The 12,618-nt window shown below is 52.8% G+C and overlaps 2 protein-coding genes across 2 annotated transcripts in view; both read right to left on the reverse strand.

Annotated features, from left to right (window-relative positions):
* Window positions 1-922: 922 nt before the first annotated feature.
* On the reverse strand, window positions 923-4,457 carry Dpm2 (dolichyl-phosphate mannosyltransferase subunit 2, regulatory). The gene is made up of 4 exons (XM_070014364.1): window positions 4,404-4,457; window positions 4,041-4,130; window positions 2,257-2,359; window positions 923-1,562 (listed from the first exon to the last, which is right to left on the reverse strand). The coding sequence occupies exons 1-4, from the start codon at window positions 4,404-4,406 to the stop codon at window positions 1,507-1,509; spliced, it is 252 nt and encodes an 83-aa protein (XP_069870465.1). The 5' UTR covers window positions 4,407-4,457; the 3' UTR covers window positions 923-1,506.
* Window positions 4,458-6,397: 1,940 nt separating this feature from the next.
* The window catches only part of Eeig1 (estrogen-induced osteoclastogenesis regulator 1), a 34,596-nt gene continuing 28,375 nt past the window's right edge, over window positions 6,398-12,618 (reverse strand). Inside the window, exons 7-11 of the mRNA XM_070014366.1 lie at window positions 11,284-11,388; window positions 10,996-11,191; window positions 10,412-10,533; window positions 10,230-10,299; window positions 6,398-8,847 (exon numbers count right to left, since the gene is read on the reverse strand). Of these exons, the coding sequence (XP_069870467.1) occupies window positions 8,802-8,847; window positions 10,230-10,299; window positions 10,412-10,533; window positions 10,996-11,191; window positions 11,284-11,388 (539 nt within the window). The 3' untranslated portion in view covers window positions 6,398-8,801. The remainder of the gene's footprint in view (window positions 8,848-10,229; window positions 10,300-10,411; window positions 10,534-10,995; window positions 11,192-11,283; window positions 11,389-12,618) is intronic.

The following is a 12,618-nucleotide window of genomic DNA, read 5'->3' on the forward strand; positions in this document are numbered from 1 at the left end:
GTGGAGAGAGAAGGCCACAGACAGTCCTCAGAGCCCAGTATTTCATAGTAGAACAGATAACATCAAGCAGGTGACCTGTCATCAGAGACACCAAGAGTATCTGAGATGCATTCAGGGGATGTCACAGCCAGATGGGGCCGAGGATCAGGACTGGATCAGATTTAAAGGCCTTTACTGCATGCTGAGTGGGTCATCTTTCTTAGAGTGATGGGGCCAGAGACTCAGTGCAGCCTGGGAGGGAATGGGGGAGGGGAAGGAAATCATGAAAGAGGCCAAAGAGAGGGAGGAGGGTCCTGGAGGGAATTTCCAGGTTGACAAAGAGTCCTGGAAGTGGGGCTGGGAGCACACTTGGGGAATACTGGGAAGAGGCAGCCAGAGGCGGGGGAGGGGAGAACATTCGCAAGACACTCCTGAGGCTGGGGGAGGCACCCAACGCCCAGTGGGCAGCTGAGTGAACACCCACCATTGGGAGGACAGAAGATTCCTATAGGCACTGGAACACTGGAAGAGCTACTGCCCACAGGGGGCCTAGCAAGGGCTGGAGCCTGCACTGTCTCACCCCACCAGAACACAGAAGGGGCCTTTGACTCATAGGCAGCTCAGGACTCCACTAAGCTGGGTAAACAGACAATGGGCTTAAGCTTTTAGGGGAATGACCGGAGGGTCCCTAAGGGGCCTTGGCCAAGGTACCATAGGGAAGGTATGGCAGATATGTGCCTAGACTTTTGCTGAACCCCAATGTTGAGTGCTACCCAGCCAGAACCACATCTGTCCTAGTTCCTGCCTTATTCCATGTCCAAAAGAGGGACAGTGCAGAAGAGGCATTTGAGTCACTGAATAACCAGAGCCTTCTGATCTGAGTCCAAGGCAGGGTCAGCTCTGCCCCTACAGCACAGCTCCTCATTCACAAATAACAGAGTCAAACACATGATCAACATTTATTCTTAACTTCTTCCAAACAGGCCTGGGGCTGAGGGGACTGGCGTGGTCCTATGGTCCTGGGGTCTGTCAGTCCTTTCCTAGGGCTTTCCAGGTCCAGAGGTCCTTGTGGGACCTGAGCTATGTCAGACCCGGAAGAACTGACTTGGTGGAGGGGAGGACATGCAGGAGGAAAGGAGAGGTCATGTGCAGTCCCAGAACCTGCGAAGTCCATCATCAGCATGAGATAGGAGGGAAACTGGGCAGGAAGGCAGAGTCCAGAGGAAAAGGTGACAAGGAGTCTGACAGAGAGGTCAGGACCATCATGGTTCAGGCTGAGACAGAAGCAGTTAAGTGGGCAGCTTCCAGTCCTCCTCTCTCCTGGTTTCTGGAATGGTGAGTGGGAGAGGGGGCCCCAGTCTGTCAGAGGCTGGCTCCTAAGCAGCTCTCTGGAGATGGCTGTGGGGCAGCCAGGATGAGGCCACCATGTCCTCCAGGATGAGGCCCAGATGTCCTGCAGGCTGCAACCCTTGGTCCCTGGCTTGGAGGGAATGCAGAGGAGCCAGCAGCCTCAACCCTGCCCACCCCTCACTGGGCCTTCTTGGTCTTCTGGTTCTTCAGCATCACGTAGGTGATGAACAGTCCTAGAATACAGAGCAGTCAGGCCATGAAAGATCTGCGCTCAGATCTTTGTGGAGGGGTGGGGGAGGCTAGGAGGTAATTGGGGGAGGGGTGTGACAGAATGGCCCACATGCTAGGTCCTGTGCTTGCCCAACCACCTTTCAGGCTCTACCTCCTCATCCACCTCCATTGATCCAACAATCACCAAAGGAGTGCCTCCATCAGGCAAGATGCTGTCGGTATTTCAGATCCATGAACAAGGTCTACCTGTTAACCACCTCCCCTACCTCTCTTCCTATCACACAGCTATCTGCTGGTTGATTCATCCAAACTATTCCCCTGGAATAGTCTAAGTCTGTGCTGGTGCTGAAAACAGTAACAACAAAGACACAGTCTCCAGTCATGAGAAATAAAGGAACTATAAGTCCAGGTGGGCTTGTATAACTGTAGCCTAGGAAGTGATTAGGGATGGGAACATGCGAGACATTAGAGTTCCAAGAGTCTTTGGCCCTGGGGAGACCATAGAGGTTGTTGACTTGTGGCTTTGAAGGAGGAACAGGAAAACCCCTGGGAGAGTTGGTAGTGATGAGTCTCAAGTAGCTGTGCAGGAGTGTCAGAAACCTGCCCAGAAATGAGCCCTCCACCGCCCTGCCCAAGGCCTCAAGACAGCCATGATCAGAGAAGCAGCAATGGGTGCTGGGAGAAGAGAAAACTTACCCACAAACAGGAGTAGCAGGAGGCCGGCAGCCAGCGGGATGACAACCGCATAGGCTCGGGGCAGGAAGTATTTGTGGATGACATGCTGGCTGTCGATGAAGGGCTGGCATGGGGGGCAGAGCTCTAGTGAGTACTGCTTACCAGAGTACTTGCCCAGTCCCAAGCTCACCTCCTCCATCCACGGAGCTATGTTGAGAATACTAGAAAGGCATCTGTTTTTCTTTAAAATGATAGCTTTTATTTTGGGGGGAGATGTGGTGGGTCAGTACCATTTCTTCCTTTCCTTTCTTCATTTTAAAAAATAATTGTTGGACTGGCAATGTGGCTCAGTAGTAGAGTGCTTGCCTGGCATGCATGAAGCCCTGGGTTCAATTCCTCAGTACTACATAAACAGAAAAAGCCAGAAGTGGTGCTGTGGCTCAAGTGGTAGAGTGTAGCCTTGAGCATAAAGAAGGTCAGGGACAGTGCTCACGCCCTAACTTCAAGCTCCAGGACTAGAATAAATAAAAAAATAAAATTGCTTCCTGGGTATTTACTTGATGATGAGGATCTGAGTACCTTAGGCCAGCACTCTATGAGGATCCCTCCAGGGATTCCCAGCCTGCGCTCTTGTGTCTTCTCTTTTGTGCCAGTACTGGGGTCTTGGTGCTGTCCCTTAGCTTTATCTCTCAAGGCTGCCACTCTACCACTTGAGATACACCTCTACTGGCCTTTTTGGTGGTTAATTGGAGATAAGAGTCTCACAGAGTTTCTTGCCTGGGCTGATTCTGAGCTGATTTTGAACTACAATTTTCAGATCTCAGTCTCCTGAGTAGCTAATAGTATAAGCATGACCCACCAGTGCTGGCTTATACTGCACTTTTTTGCTGGTCCTGGGGCGTGAACTTAGGGCCTGGGCACTGTCCCTGAGCTCTGTTGCTCAGGGCTAGCACTCGACCACTTTCATCACAGCTCCAGTTCCAGCTTTTTTTAAAAATGCTTAATTGGAGATAAAAGTCTTAATGGGGGAAGTGGCACTGTGGCTCAAGTGGTAGAGTGCTTGCTTTGAGCTGAAGAGCTCAGGGACAGCGCCCAGGCCCAGAGTTCAAGCCCCATGACCGACAAAAATAATAATAATAATAATCTTATGGGGGCTGGGAATGTGGATTAGTGGTAGAGTGCTTGCCTCGAATGCATGAAGCCCTGGATTTGAATCCTCAGTACCACATACACAGAAAAAGCAAGCTAGAACTAGCACTGTGGCTCAAGTGGTAGAGTGCTAGCCTTGAGAAAAAGAAGCTCAGGGACAGAGCCTAGGCCCAGAGGTCAAGTCTCAGGACTGCCAAAAAAAAAAAAAAAGTCTTACAGACTTTCCTGCCTAGACTAGCTTCAAACCATAATCCTCAGATCTCAACCTCCTAAGCAGCTAAGATTACAGGTGCCCCGCTATATTGCACTTCTTAAGCAGCAACTAACAAATTTTCCCACATCGGAAGAAAAAAAAATTTTTTTTAAGTCTTAAAGGTACTCATTAAGTCCTGGTGTTCGCCATGCCCAGGAGCCAGCTGACTCACCAGAAGGCAGAGTAACTTTGAACAGGGCTTCACAGTGTAGCAGAATGCGACTTTGGGCTAGATCCTTCTCCTTGCGCCTATTTCCTCGTCTATAATTCGCTGGGGCCACCAGCATCCTTCTCAGATAAAGCAGGTGAAGCACCCGCACAGTGCTTGGATTAAATGTTTTTTTGGGGGCGGCTACGAGATCCAGAGGTGGGGAAGGTGAGCGCGGGAGGTGCAGACACGTACCAAGAGAATCACCCAGACGGTGTAGTAGGTGAAGATGAGCAGGCTAACGGCGACGAGGCCCAGTCCCACCACCTGGTCTGTCCCGGTGGCCTGGAGGAGAGGGAAGGCTCAGCTGACAAGTGACTCTTTGGGGGGCACTGCCGAAAGGCGGCGACGCCTCCAGTTTGGGCGCTAAACTTCCCATCCATTCAAAAGCTGTACAGAGGGGCAGACGGCGCCAATCTCCAGGCTGTGTGCCGGGCCTCGGCGTTTTCACCTATCCAGGAAACCGAGGGAGAGCAACCCTGGTATTTGAGCCCCAGCCGTCCCGTCCTACCCGCTAAAATCTTCCCAACCTGGGCGGCACCCGGACGCCAAGCTCACCATTTCCCCGACGCTCCGCCACAGGAGCGACGAGGCACATCCGGTTCCGGCTCCTTCCGGTTCTGAATCAAAGAGCACGCCGGGAGTTGTAGTCCGAGACCTGAAGTCACTGCCTCCCTTTGCATGTCGGGAAATATAGTTTTCAATGACATCATGGGGCGGGTTGTTTACTGTATCTCCCCAGGTAATGGAGCCGATCTGGGAACCCAAATTGCCCGGCCTTCCTGGCCACAGTCCTGTCATGCCCGCTCACCCGATGGTAACGTCTCAACACATCCCATAGTCCCTAAGCCAGAGAGAGATGGGCAGTGAGGTAGAAAAAGGGTACTCCATAATCTAAGTGGGTGGTAAAGCCCATACTGTGATTTAGGACTCCCTACTTCCAGGTCTCGAGACCCCCCCCCCCATCTGGCAGTGGGAGAGGAGGGTCTGGCCCGAACCCGCAGGGATGAGAAGATTTTGATTGGCAGAGAGGGAGGCACGCCCTCACCATCATTGGGGTTGCTTGGAAACTTCTCTGCCAGCCTCCAAGGCCTTGGGTATCCCAGATTTCGGGTTGATTCCTCCAGAGTTTCATAAAAGCCCTTTCTTGAGAACAAGCTGAGGCTGGGCCGGAGCACCTCTGATGCTTTGCCTCTCAGTCCCCGAAACGCCGTCCTCTCCCAGGGCAGGGGGTCCTTGTGCATCACCCGATGCCACTCTCCTTCCTCAAGCTGTCTTTGCAGGTGGCAGCAGAGGCTCCTTCCTCTGTGCTCCAGATCCAAGTGTATCCCTGTCCTGACTGGCTTATTAGCTCATTTCCTTGGGTCTGCTTCACCTGTGAGCTCGCTGAGAGTAGGGTCATGAATTGTACACCCAACACCTAGAATGAGCTTCCCAGTCCTGGGAACTCAGGGCCTAGGTGCTGTCTTTGCGGTTTGTGGCTTAAAGCTAGTTGTCCACCACGTGAAGTGAGGCTTTACTTCAGCTTTTTTTGCTGACAGATGTCTTACATAACTTTCTCTGATAGCCTTCTGAGTAGCTAGGATTGCAGCCAGCTTTAAGTTTTGATAACTGTTTAGATCCTGGAATGCTAGATCATCTGAAGTCTCAGTGCTTCCTGTGGAGTTCTGTGGAGGCCCTGGGCCTGCCTTCTGCTTGAGGTTAGGGGGAACAGGGAGGCCTAAGCCCAGAATGGGATGCTCTGTGCCACTAGTCATCTTCTGGGGCCCATCACTGACTATAGTAGTTGTCATCCCAAGGCTGATAGACCAACTCTTTTGACCTATAGCCCCATTCTTTTCCCTAGCTAACTTTCCCTTCCCAGAGGGGTGTATAAATAAGGCGAGTGATACCCAGCTTCATAGGTGCAAAAGATTACCCTGGACACAGAGTGGGGGCAATTTTGCTTTCTGGTAGATTGGGGACCAGGGTCTTGGTATGAAAGCGCCTTGTCACTTCAAAGCTCCCAGAAGACTGGGCACAATTAGCCTTTCCCAGAACCTGGCTCCACCACTAAGCTACTCTGACTTTGAAGGGCTCAGGTTGAGCCTGCACACAAGGCCTGCCAGGAGCTTAAGAGAGCAGAAGGCGGCAGCTATTTGCCCCCATGCAAGCCTCTTAAAGTCCACCTAACCCATGTCTTTCACGTGTTCTCCATCTGCTGGACTCCACCATGCCAAATAAGAATTTTTTTAAGAAGCAACAAAATTAACAAAAAGCACATTTAATTGCCACCCCCCCCCCCAAACCAAGACACTGTAGCTAGGCTGATTTTCCCCCTTACAACATTATTTTCTACAATAAGCTGGAACAGAGATGCAAAACACAGCCCACCATATTGGGGTGCAGTGGGGGCAACATTGTTAAGATGGGAGGGAAATCATAAAAATGTGACAACCCCCCCCCCCCCACCTACTGCATCCCTAAAGAGAGGAAAATGGATATTCTGTATCCTGACAGATCATGCAGCGTGACCAGGTGTGTGTGGGGAATCCAGAAAAAAAAAAACTAAAAATATTGTAGATCTTTATTTTTCTTTATATCTCCTAGTAGAAACATTAAACTGTCTTTCAAGAAGATTCCAAACTGGCATTGCATAGACCAATTCCTTTCCAAAAATATCTCTAATATATCCTATCTCTATATAGAATCTGAAGTCTCCAGCGCTGTGGCACCTGCAAGAATCACTGGGCTCAAGGGGCCTCAGATTGAAGTTTCCACACGAGGAGGCCAGAGTTGCCGGCCTCTGGCTCCGGCCAGTGTTCATTTGGTTATGGCCAAATTCTCAACCTAGTTATCCTGGCCCAAGGGCCTGGCATGGGAGGATGTGGCAGGCTCTGTCTTCTTCTAGGGTGACTCCAGATTACACCTTGGCTGGGTAGGGCTGGGGTTCCTGGTTCAAGAATCTCCCTGGCACTCCCAAAGCTTTGTGCCTAAAATCCCAGAACTTTGACTCAAACCCAAATTACACCCTGAATGCAGTGCCCCCCTAAGTTGAGGGAAAGCCATGGACATGGAAGGGTGGTGCTCTCCCATCTTCTAGGGCGATCACTGAATCTGGGGCTAGTGCAGCCAGCTTCCCTTTAAAGCATTTGGTATCTGCCCAGCAGAGACAGACTCTCAGTGGACCAGAGCTCATCCAGCCAGAGCCACGCTCAGCCCTACCTCCTAACATTCATGTTCCAAAAGCATGATTGGGTAATTATAATGATGGCAATAACAAAACCCCTAGAAATGCTCTGGTCCCAATACCAGGGAGTTCCATGACCAAGATTCCCAGCCCTCGCCAGCTGGGGACTGGACCCCTCCCAGCCTGGGGAGGATACCTGCTCCCCATCCACAAAGAACCAGTATCCTGTCCCCTTCATCTCCAGCCCTGCTGGAACCCAGCCTGCAGGTAGAATGGGAACAGAAGCACCTCCCTTGGATGGGGGAGGAGGAAATATGAAACTGAGAGAGAGACAGAGAGAGAGAGACAGAGAGAGACAGAGAGAGAGAGACAGAGAGAGACAGAGAGAGACAGAGACAGAGAGAGAGAGAGACAGAGAGACAGAGACAGAGAGAGACAGAGAGAGACAGAGACAGAGACAGAGACAGAGACAGAGAGACAGATAAAGACAGAGAGAGAGAGAGAGAGAGAGAGAGAGAGAGAGAGAGAGAGAGAGAGAGAGAGAGAGAGAGAGAGAGAGAGAAAGAGAAGAAACAAACAAATGAAAACCCCAAACCCAGCCTGCTGGGTTTATAAATGAGTGAAACTCAAAGGCGCGGGGTTTGTTCAGGGTTGGCCGCCAGCCAGGCCCTACTTCAAGTGGGTTTTGAGGAGTAGTGAAGAAAGTGCTGAGGAGGCCTTGGGGAGGGCTCTGGGCAGGCGACTGCTCCCACTGGGAGGACCTCCTGCCCCGAAGTGGGCGATGCTTAAAGACAGGGGCTGAGGCTTGTGTGGCAGGCAAGAAGCCAGCTATGGCCTGTCTCAGCCCACCACATCTCCAGCACAGCACTGGCCCCAACTCCAGCCCGTTGACCTGAGGTTGGAGGAAGGAAACTTTGTTCGCTCAGCCCCGCCAGGCTCTGTCCTGTAGGAAAGCCAGCTGCTCAGGACCCAGCCCTGGGCAGAGGGCACCGTGATGCTCCATCTTTCTAGGCTCTGGCCTGTGCTGGGCTGGAGAATGGAGGCAGGGCTCCGAGCCAGCCGGGCTGCCAGCTCCTGGGCCAGCCTGCCTGCACTGCAGGCAGTACCTTTGGAAGGGGCCGGGGGGGGGGGGGGGGAGGGGTCAGGTGAGGGCCGGGGAGGCTGTGCTGGGGACAAGCATGTGCAAAGTGCGGGCTGCCAGGGCAGCAGAACATTCCTTAGGGGCATGGGGGTCTTAATCAGGAGTGTGGGTGGGGTTTGAGGTCTTGGCTCCCAGGGGAGGCCCACCAGCAGGTCCCCCAGGACACAGGAAAGGGATACTGAAGCAACAAGCAGAGGATAATGGGTGGGAAGGATTCAGGGGGTGGCCTAACCTTCCCCTGAAGGGCAAGGGGGCACTGGAACAAGGCCCTGTTAGCCAGATGCTCCTGGAGTGAGCAGGATCCAAGGGACAGGCCCCATGACCACAAGCACCCCTACGTGGGAAGAGCAATTATACATCCTTGGCCAAGGCTAAGCGGATCTCCAGAGGGATAGTACTGGCCTTTACAGCAAAGCCCACCTGCCCTGCCTTCTAGTGGTTCTGAGGAGAATATTCACAGTGGTGCCTGCCCTGCGGGCCACAAAGGTCTCTGGTGGGCAGCAAGACAATGGAATGACGCTTTGAGGGCAGGTGTGGGAGAAAGGACATGGACGAGGCACAGATGAGATGTGGCATGGGACTGAAGGGAGGCCCCTCCTGGAATGATGAGGGTCTGGAACCTTCTCCAGTCTCGACAGCTGCCCCCTCAATGGCTTTCAATCACGACTGGCTCGTAGACTCCAGAGGAGACCCTGCAGGGGAGAAATAAGTCAGCTTGGCCTTTCAATGTTCTGTAACTGAGCACTGCCCACCTCCCTCCAGCCAGGCTCCCGGGTTAGTTCATCAGCAGTCACTATGAACCAGCCCTGTTTTACATAAGCGCTAAAACCAAGGCTCAAGCTAGGTACTTGGTGCATCTTGCCTGCTATCCTTGCTACTCAGGAGGCTGAGATCTAAAGACAGTTTCAAAGCTATATCAGAGTCTATAAGAGCATACAGAGCTGGCACACGATAGGCCAGAGCCTTTTCAGGACATCAGCAGCTTATATAGATCCTGTTCTAATCGTAACCCTGTCAAGCCAGGATGCTGCCCTATTTAACAGATGAAGAAACTGAGGCCCAGAGGGATTGGGTCAGTTGAAAGTTAGGTGGCCTGATCTCATCTCCCTGCTTGAGTGAGACCTACCCACAGACATTCAAGGCACAACATGCTGCCCTGCTATAATCTTGCTGCTGACCAGACTGGCTTCCCCTTACCTCTTGAGCCAAACTTTCTTCATATTCTGAGGAGGCTTGTAAGGAGAAAGCACAAAGAAGCCCCTGTGTTTTTTTCTACTTGATCCTCTTCTACAAGGCCCAGTGGGAGACAATGACTATAATTTCAAGCCTACGCCAGCAGGGGTCAGCAGATCAGCACAGGAGAGCAAGTCCCATGACCAGGGCTGGGCTGGGTATCCAGACATGGATACTTCCCCACCTGGTCAGTGCTGGGCTGTGCAGGAAGTCAGTTAGTCTGTCTGTCTGTCTGTCTGTCTTTCCTCATTAGCTGGTTTGCAAGCTTTCTCAGTGAGTAAAAAGATGTGGGGAGCCAGGCACGCAGTAACTTGCTCTGAATGAAAGTCTGTGAGAACAGAGGGTAGACTACAGAGTTCTAGCAGAAGTTTGACCTTGTCACTCCCTCCTCTACAAAGGTCACTTCTGCACAAATGATTATTGTTCCTGGGCCCTGGCCCCTAGCTTCGTGCTGGGTTTAACTGGTGCTCAGTAAATATTGGTTCAGTAAACCAATGCGTCCTTTCAGGGGTTCCCAGACTCAGGAGGAAGGACAAGGAAAGTTATTAAGCCGTTGCCATACACTGAACCCTGTGCCAGGCACTTTCCCAGGTGACCCTGTCCACCAACCTGGTCACCAGCACTCCTTACAAGGTTTACTGGGGAGGCGGGAGTTTCCCATGGTGCCAGACATGCAGGTCCCAAGGTCAAATGTGGGCCCTCTCCCAGGGAGATATGGCTCCTCTAATAAACCTGCCTGCCTGCCTCCTTTCGGTTGTGACAAGAAGTGGCACCTAAAGACTGCTTGTCACCACTTTGCCCCCGCCACCTGGCCGCCCCTCGCCTGGTCTTTGATCCCTACCTGTTGGCCAGTTGAATTCCACTCAGCGTGGTGGAGCCATCACGACTCACAAACAGCCGGAGGTTGCTGTCTGTAGGGACAGAAGGGAGGATGGAAGCTGAGTGGGCAGAGCAGACAGCATCATGCCCCAGGCGGCTAGGAGACAGCACAGCCCCCCAGGAGGCTCAGGGTGGGCAGCTCACCTTCAGTGTTACTGCCATCTGTAAAGTCCTGGCTCTGCATGATCTTCTCCACAATGTCATCTGCATCGATCCGAGTGTCGTCTACCCAGGTTGGGTGGCTCTCCACGGAGTCCTTCTTTCGCCTGGGTTAGAGAGGGGCAGAGTCATGCTAGCCAGGGCAGCAATGGACACAGCCACAAAATGACAGGAAACCATCCCTGCACCTCCAGCGCTTCCGAGTGTGCTCTGTGCATCCCACACTTCATTTTGCTTAACCTCCCGACCTCCCTCAGTGCAGGGGCTGCTGTTCACATGGTCTGATAGCTAAGGACATGGGGCACAGAAGAGGTGAAACAGCCTGCTCAAAGCCACACAGCATGTACACAGTGCATCCAAGGCTCAACCTCCAGATCTGCTGAGCCCACAGATCACGCCCTGGCTGATGCACAGTCCCATAAAACATTACACATGAGTGACATCCCTAGCTGCGGCTGTATCCTTTATGCCCATCATTGATAGACTTCTGACCATCTGATACCCTGAAGTGGTGGCCCTAATGTCCCTGTGTCCCAGGAGAATCAGCAGAGGGGACCAGTGGCACTCACCGAAACGAGCGTTCTGACAAATGCAGGGGGCGGGGTGGCCTCGGGGGCTTCTCAGGGGGGCGGTGCTCCCGTTCACTGCCTTCTGGGACCTCCACAGCCATGCTGAGACCACCTGAGGCACTGCTGCTAGTGGACGTGTTTCGGCGATGTGTCAAGTCTGACAGGCTGGAGGAGCGTGAGTGCTCAGTGCTGTAGCCTGTGGGTTGGAGAACATGGGAGGGGGCATCACAAGGGGTCCAGGGTTATGGATCGTTAGGGAAGCCACAGGGACAGGGGCAGGCCATTCACCGGAGATCTTGGACTGCTGGCTGGCATAGCTGGAGTTACGGGAGTGGCCAGAGTGGAATACTTCCTCGGGGCTGGACAGGCCCTGGTCTGGTTCTTCTGGCAGCCCTGGAGGACACAGGGGACAAGGTTACATGGGGTTTTACCTCACCCTCAGTCATTCTCTCAGAGCCTCCACTAGGGGGCACTGAACAGATAGTAAGACTGAGATCCAGAGGAGTAAGCAACCACCCATCCCCAGCCAGGGTTCATTCTGCGTCACCACAGCCCTGATCACCCTGGTCCCACATTCCATGCACATCTGCTAGGGGCCTCCTTGCACAGAGAACCTGCTTCAGGCCAGCAAGGAGGAGTGCTCAGCAGCACTACACCCCAGACCTGGTCAGTGGGGCTGAGGAGGGACAGAACACATGGCAGCCAGACCTAATCTGCAGGAGACTGGTCTACTACTGTGATTCTCAGGATATGGAGGATGGAAGGAGTCAGAGAAGGTATCAGAGACAGGGCCCTCCAGACAGAGAAAATAGCATTTGCAAAGGCCTTGAGGCTGGAATAAACTTGGGTCTTTGGAGTGCACAAGATAGAACAGAGGATTAGGCCAAGGACCAAAGGGACACAGGTCAATAACCCTGTCCTGGGCTGTTTTAAAACCAACTTTCTTGTTTAGGATGGCTTTGAACCTCTATTCCCAAATCTCAGCCTCCTAAATAGCTAGGATTATAGGCATGAGCCACTGGGGCCCAGCTAAGACAAACTTCCTTGATTGTCCCCAGCTAGAGACAGACATAAGGGAACCTGGTAGGACTGAGGCAGGGCTCTGTGACCGGTCCCCCCATCCATCTCCACCATCTCCTCTTCTTCCAAGAGGAAGGAAGGACTCATCTGATTCATCCATCTCCTCCTCCAGAGGTAGTGGCCCAGGCCTATGCATGTTCCCCACTACCCCCACAAAACCAGGTTTTGGGGGTTTGGGGGCTTGTTCTTTTTTGTTTTTGGTGCCAGTACCAGGGCTAAATTCATGGCCCCAGGTGGAGACAGGCAGAAACTGGCTTGCTGCTGTAGGCTTCACCTGGCTGGTTCAACAGGAAAGCTGGGCCTGGGGAAAAGCTCAGTCGGAGGCCTGATGGTCCCTTACTGTAACCAGACCACAGGGGCCAAACTACCCAGAGAGGCCTGTGCCCCCTTCTAATTACTTAGCACAAACCAGGGTACATGTGCTGCCTTGCTCACTAATGACCTTGGGGACTGTCTTCCTCCCAGCTTTGAGTTCACTTCACAAAGGGTGTGCAGGGCCAAAGCTCATCCCTTTGGGGGCTCTGCTTTACCCCACACAGAAAC

This window comes from Dipodomys merriami, unplaced genomic scaffold (assembly GCF_024711535.1).
Source record: "Dipodomys merriami isolate MVZ:Mamm:240054 unplaced genomic scaffold, mDipMer1.0.p SCAF_11, whole genome shotgun sequence".
Lineage (NCBI taxonomy): Eukaryota > Metazoa > Chordata > Mammalia > Rodentia > Heteromyidae > Dipodomys > Dipodomys merriami.

What these genes read in the sequence shown, in the direction of transcription:
- Dpm2 (XM_070014364.1), bottom strand. An exon ending in CCGTCTGGGTGATTCTCTTG is followed by an intron (nt 2,360 to 4,040) that starts GTACGTGTCTGC and finishes CCCCCATGCCAG; the next exon opens with CCCTTCATCGACAGCCAGCA. An exon ending in CCTGCTACTCCTGTTTGTGG is followed by an intron (nt 1,563 to 2,256) that starts GTAAGTTTTCTC and finishes TCTGTATTCTAG; the next exon opens with GACTGTTCATCACCTACGTG.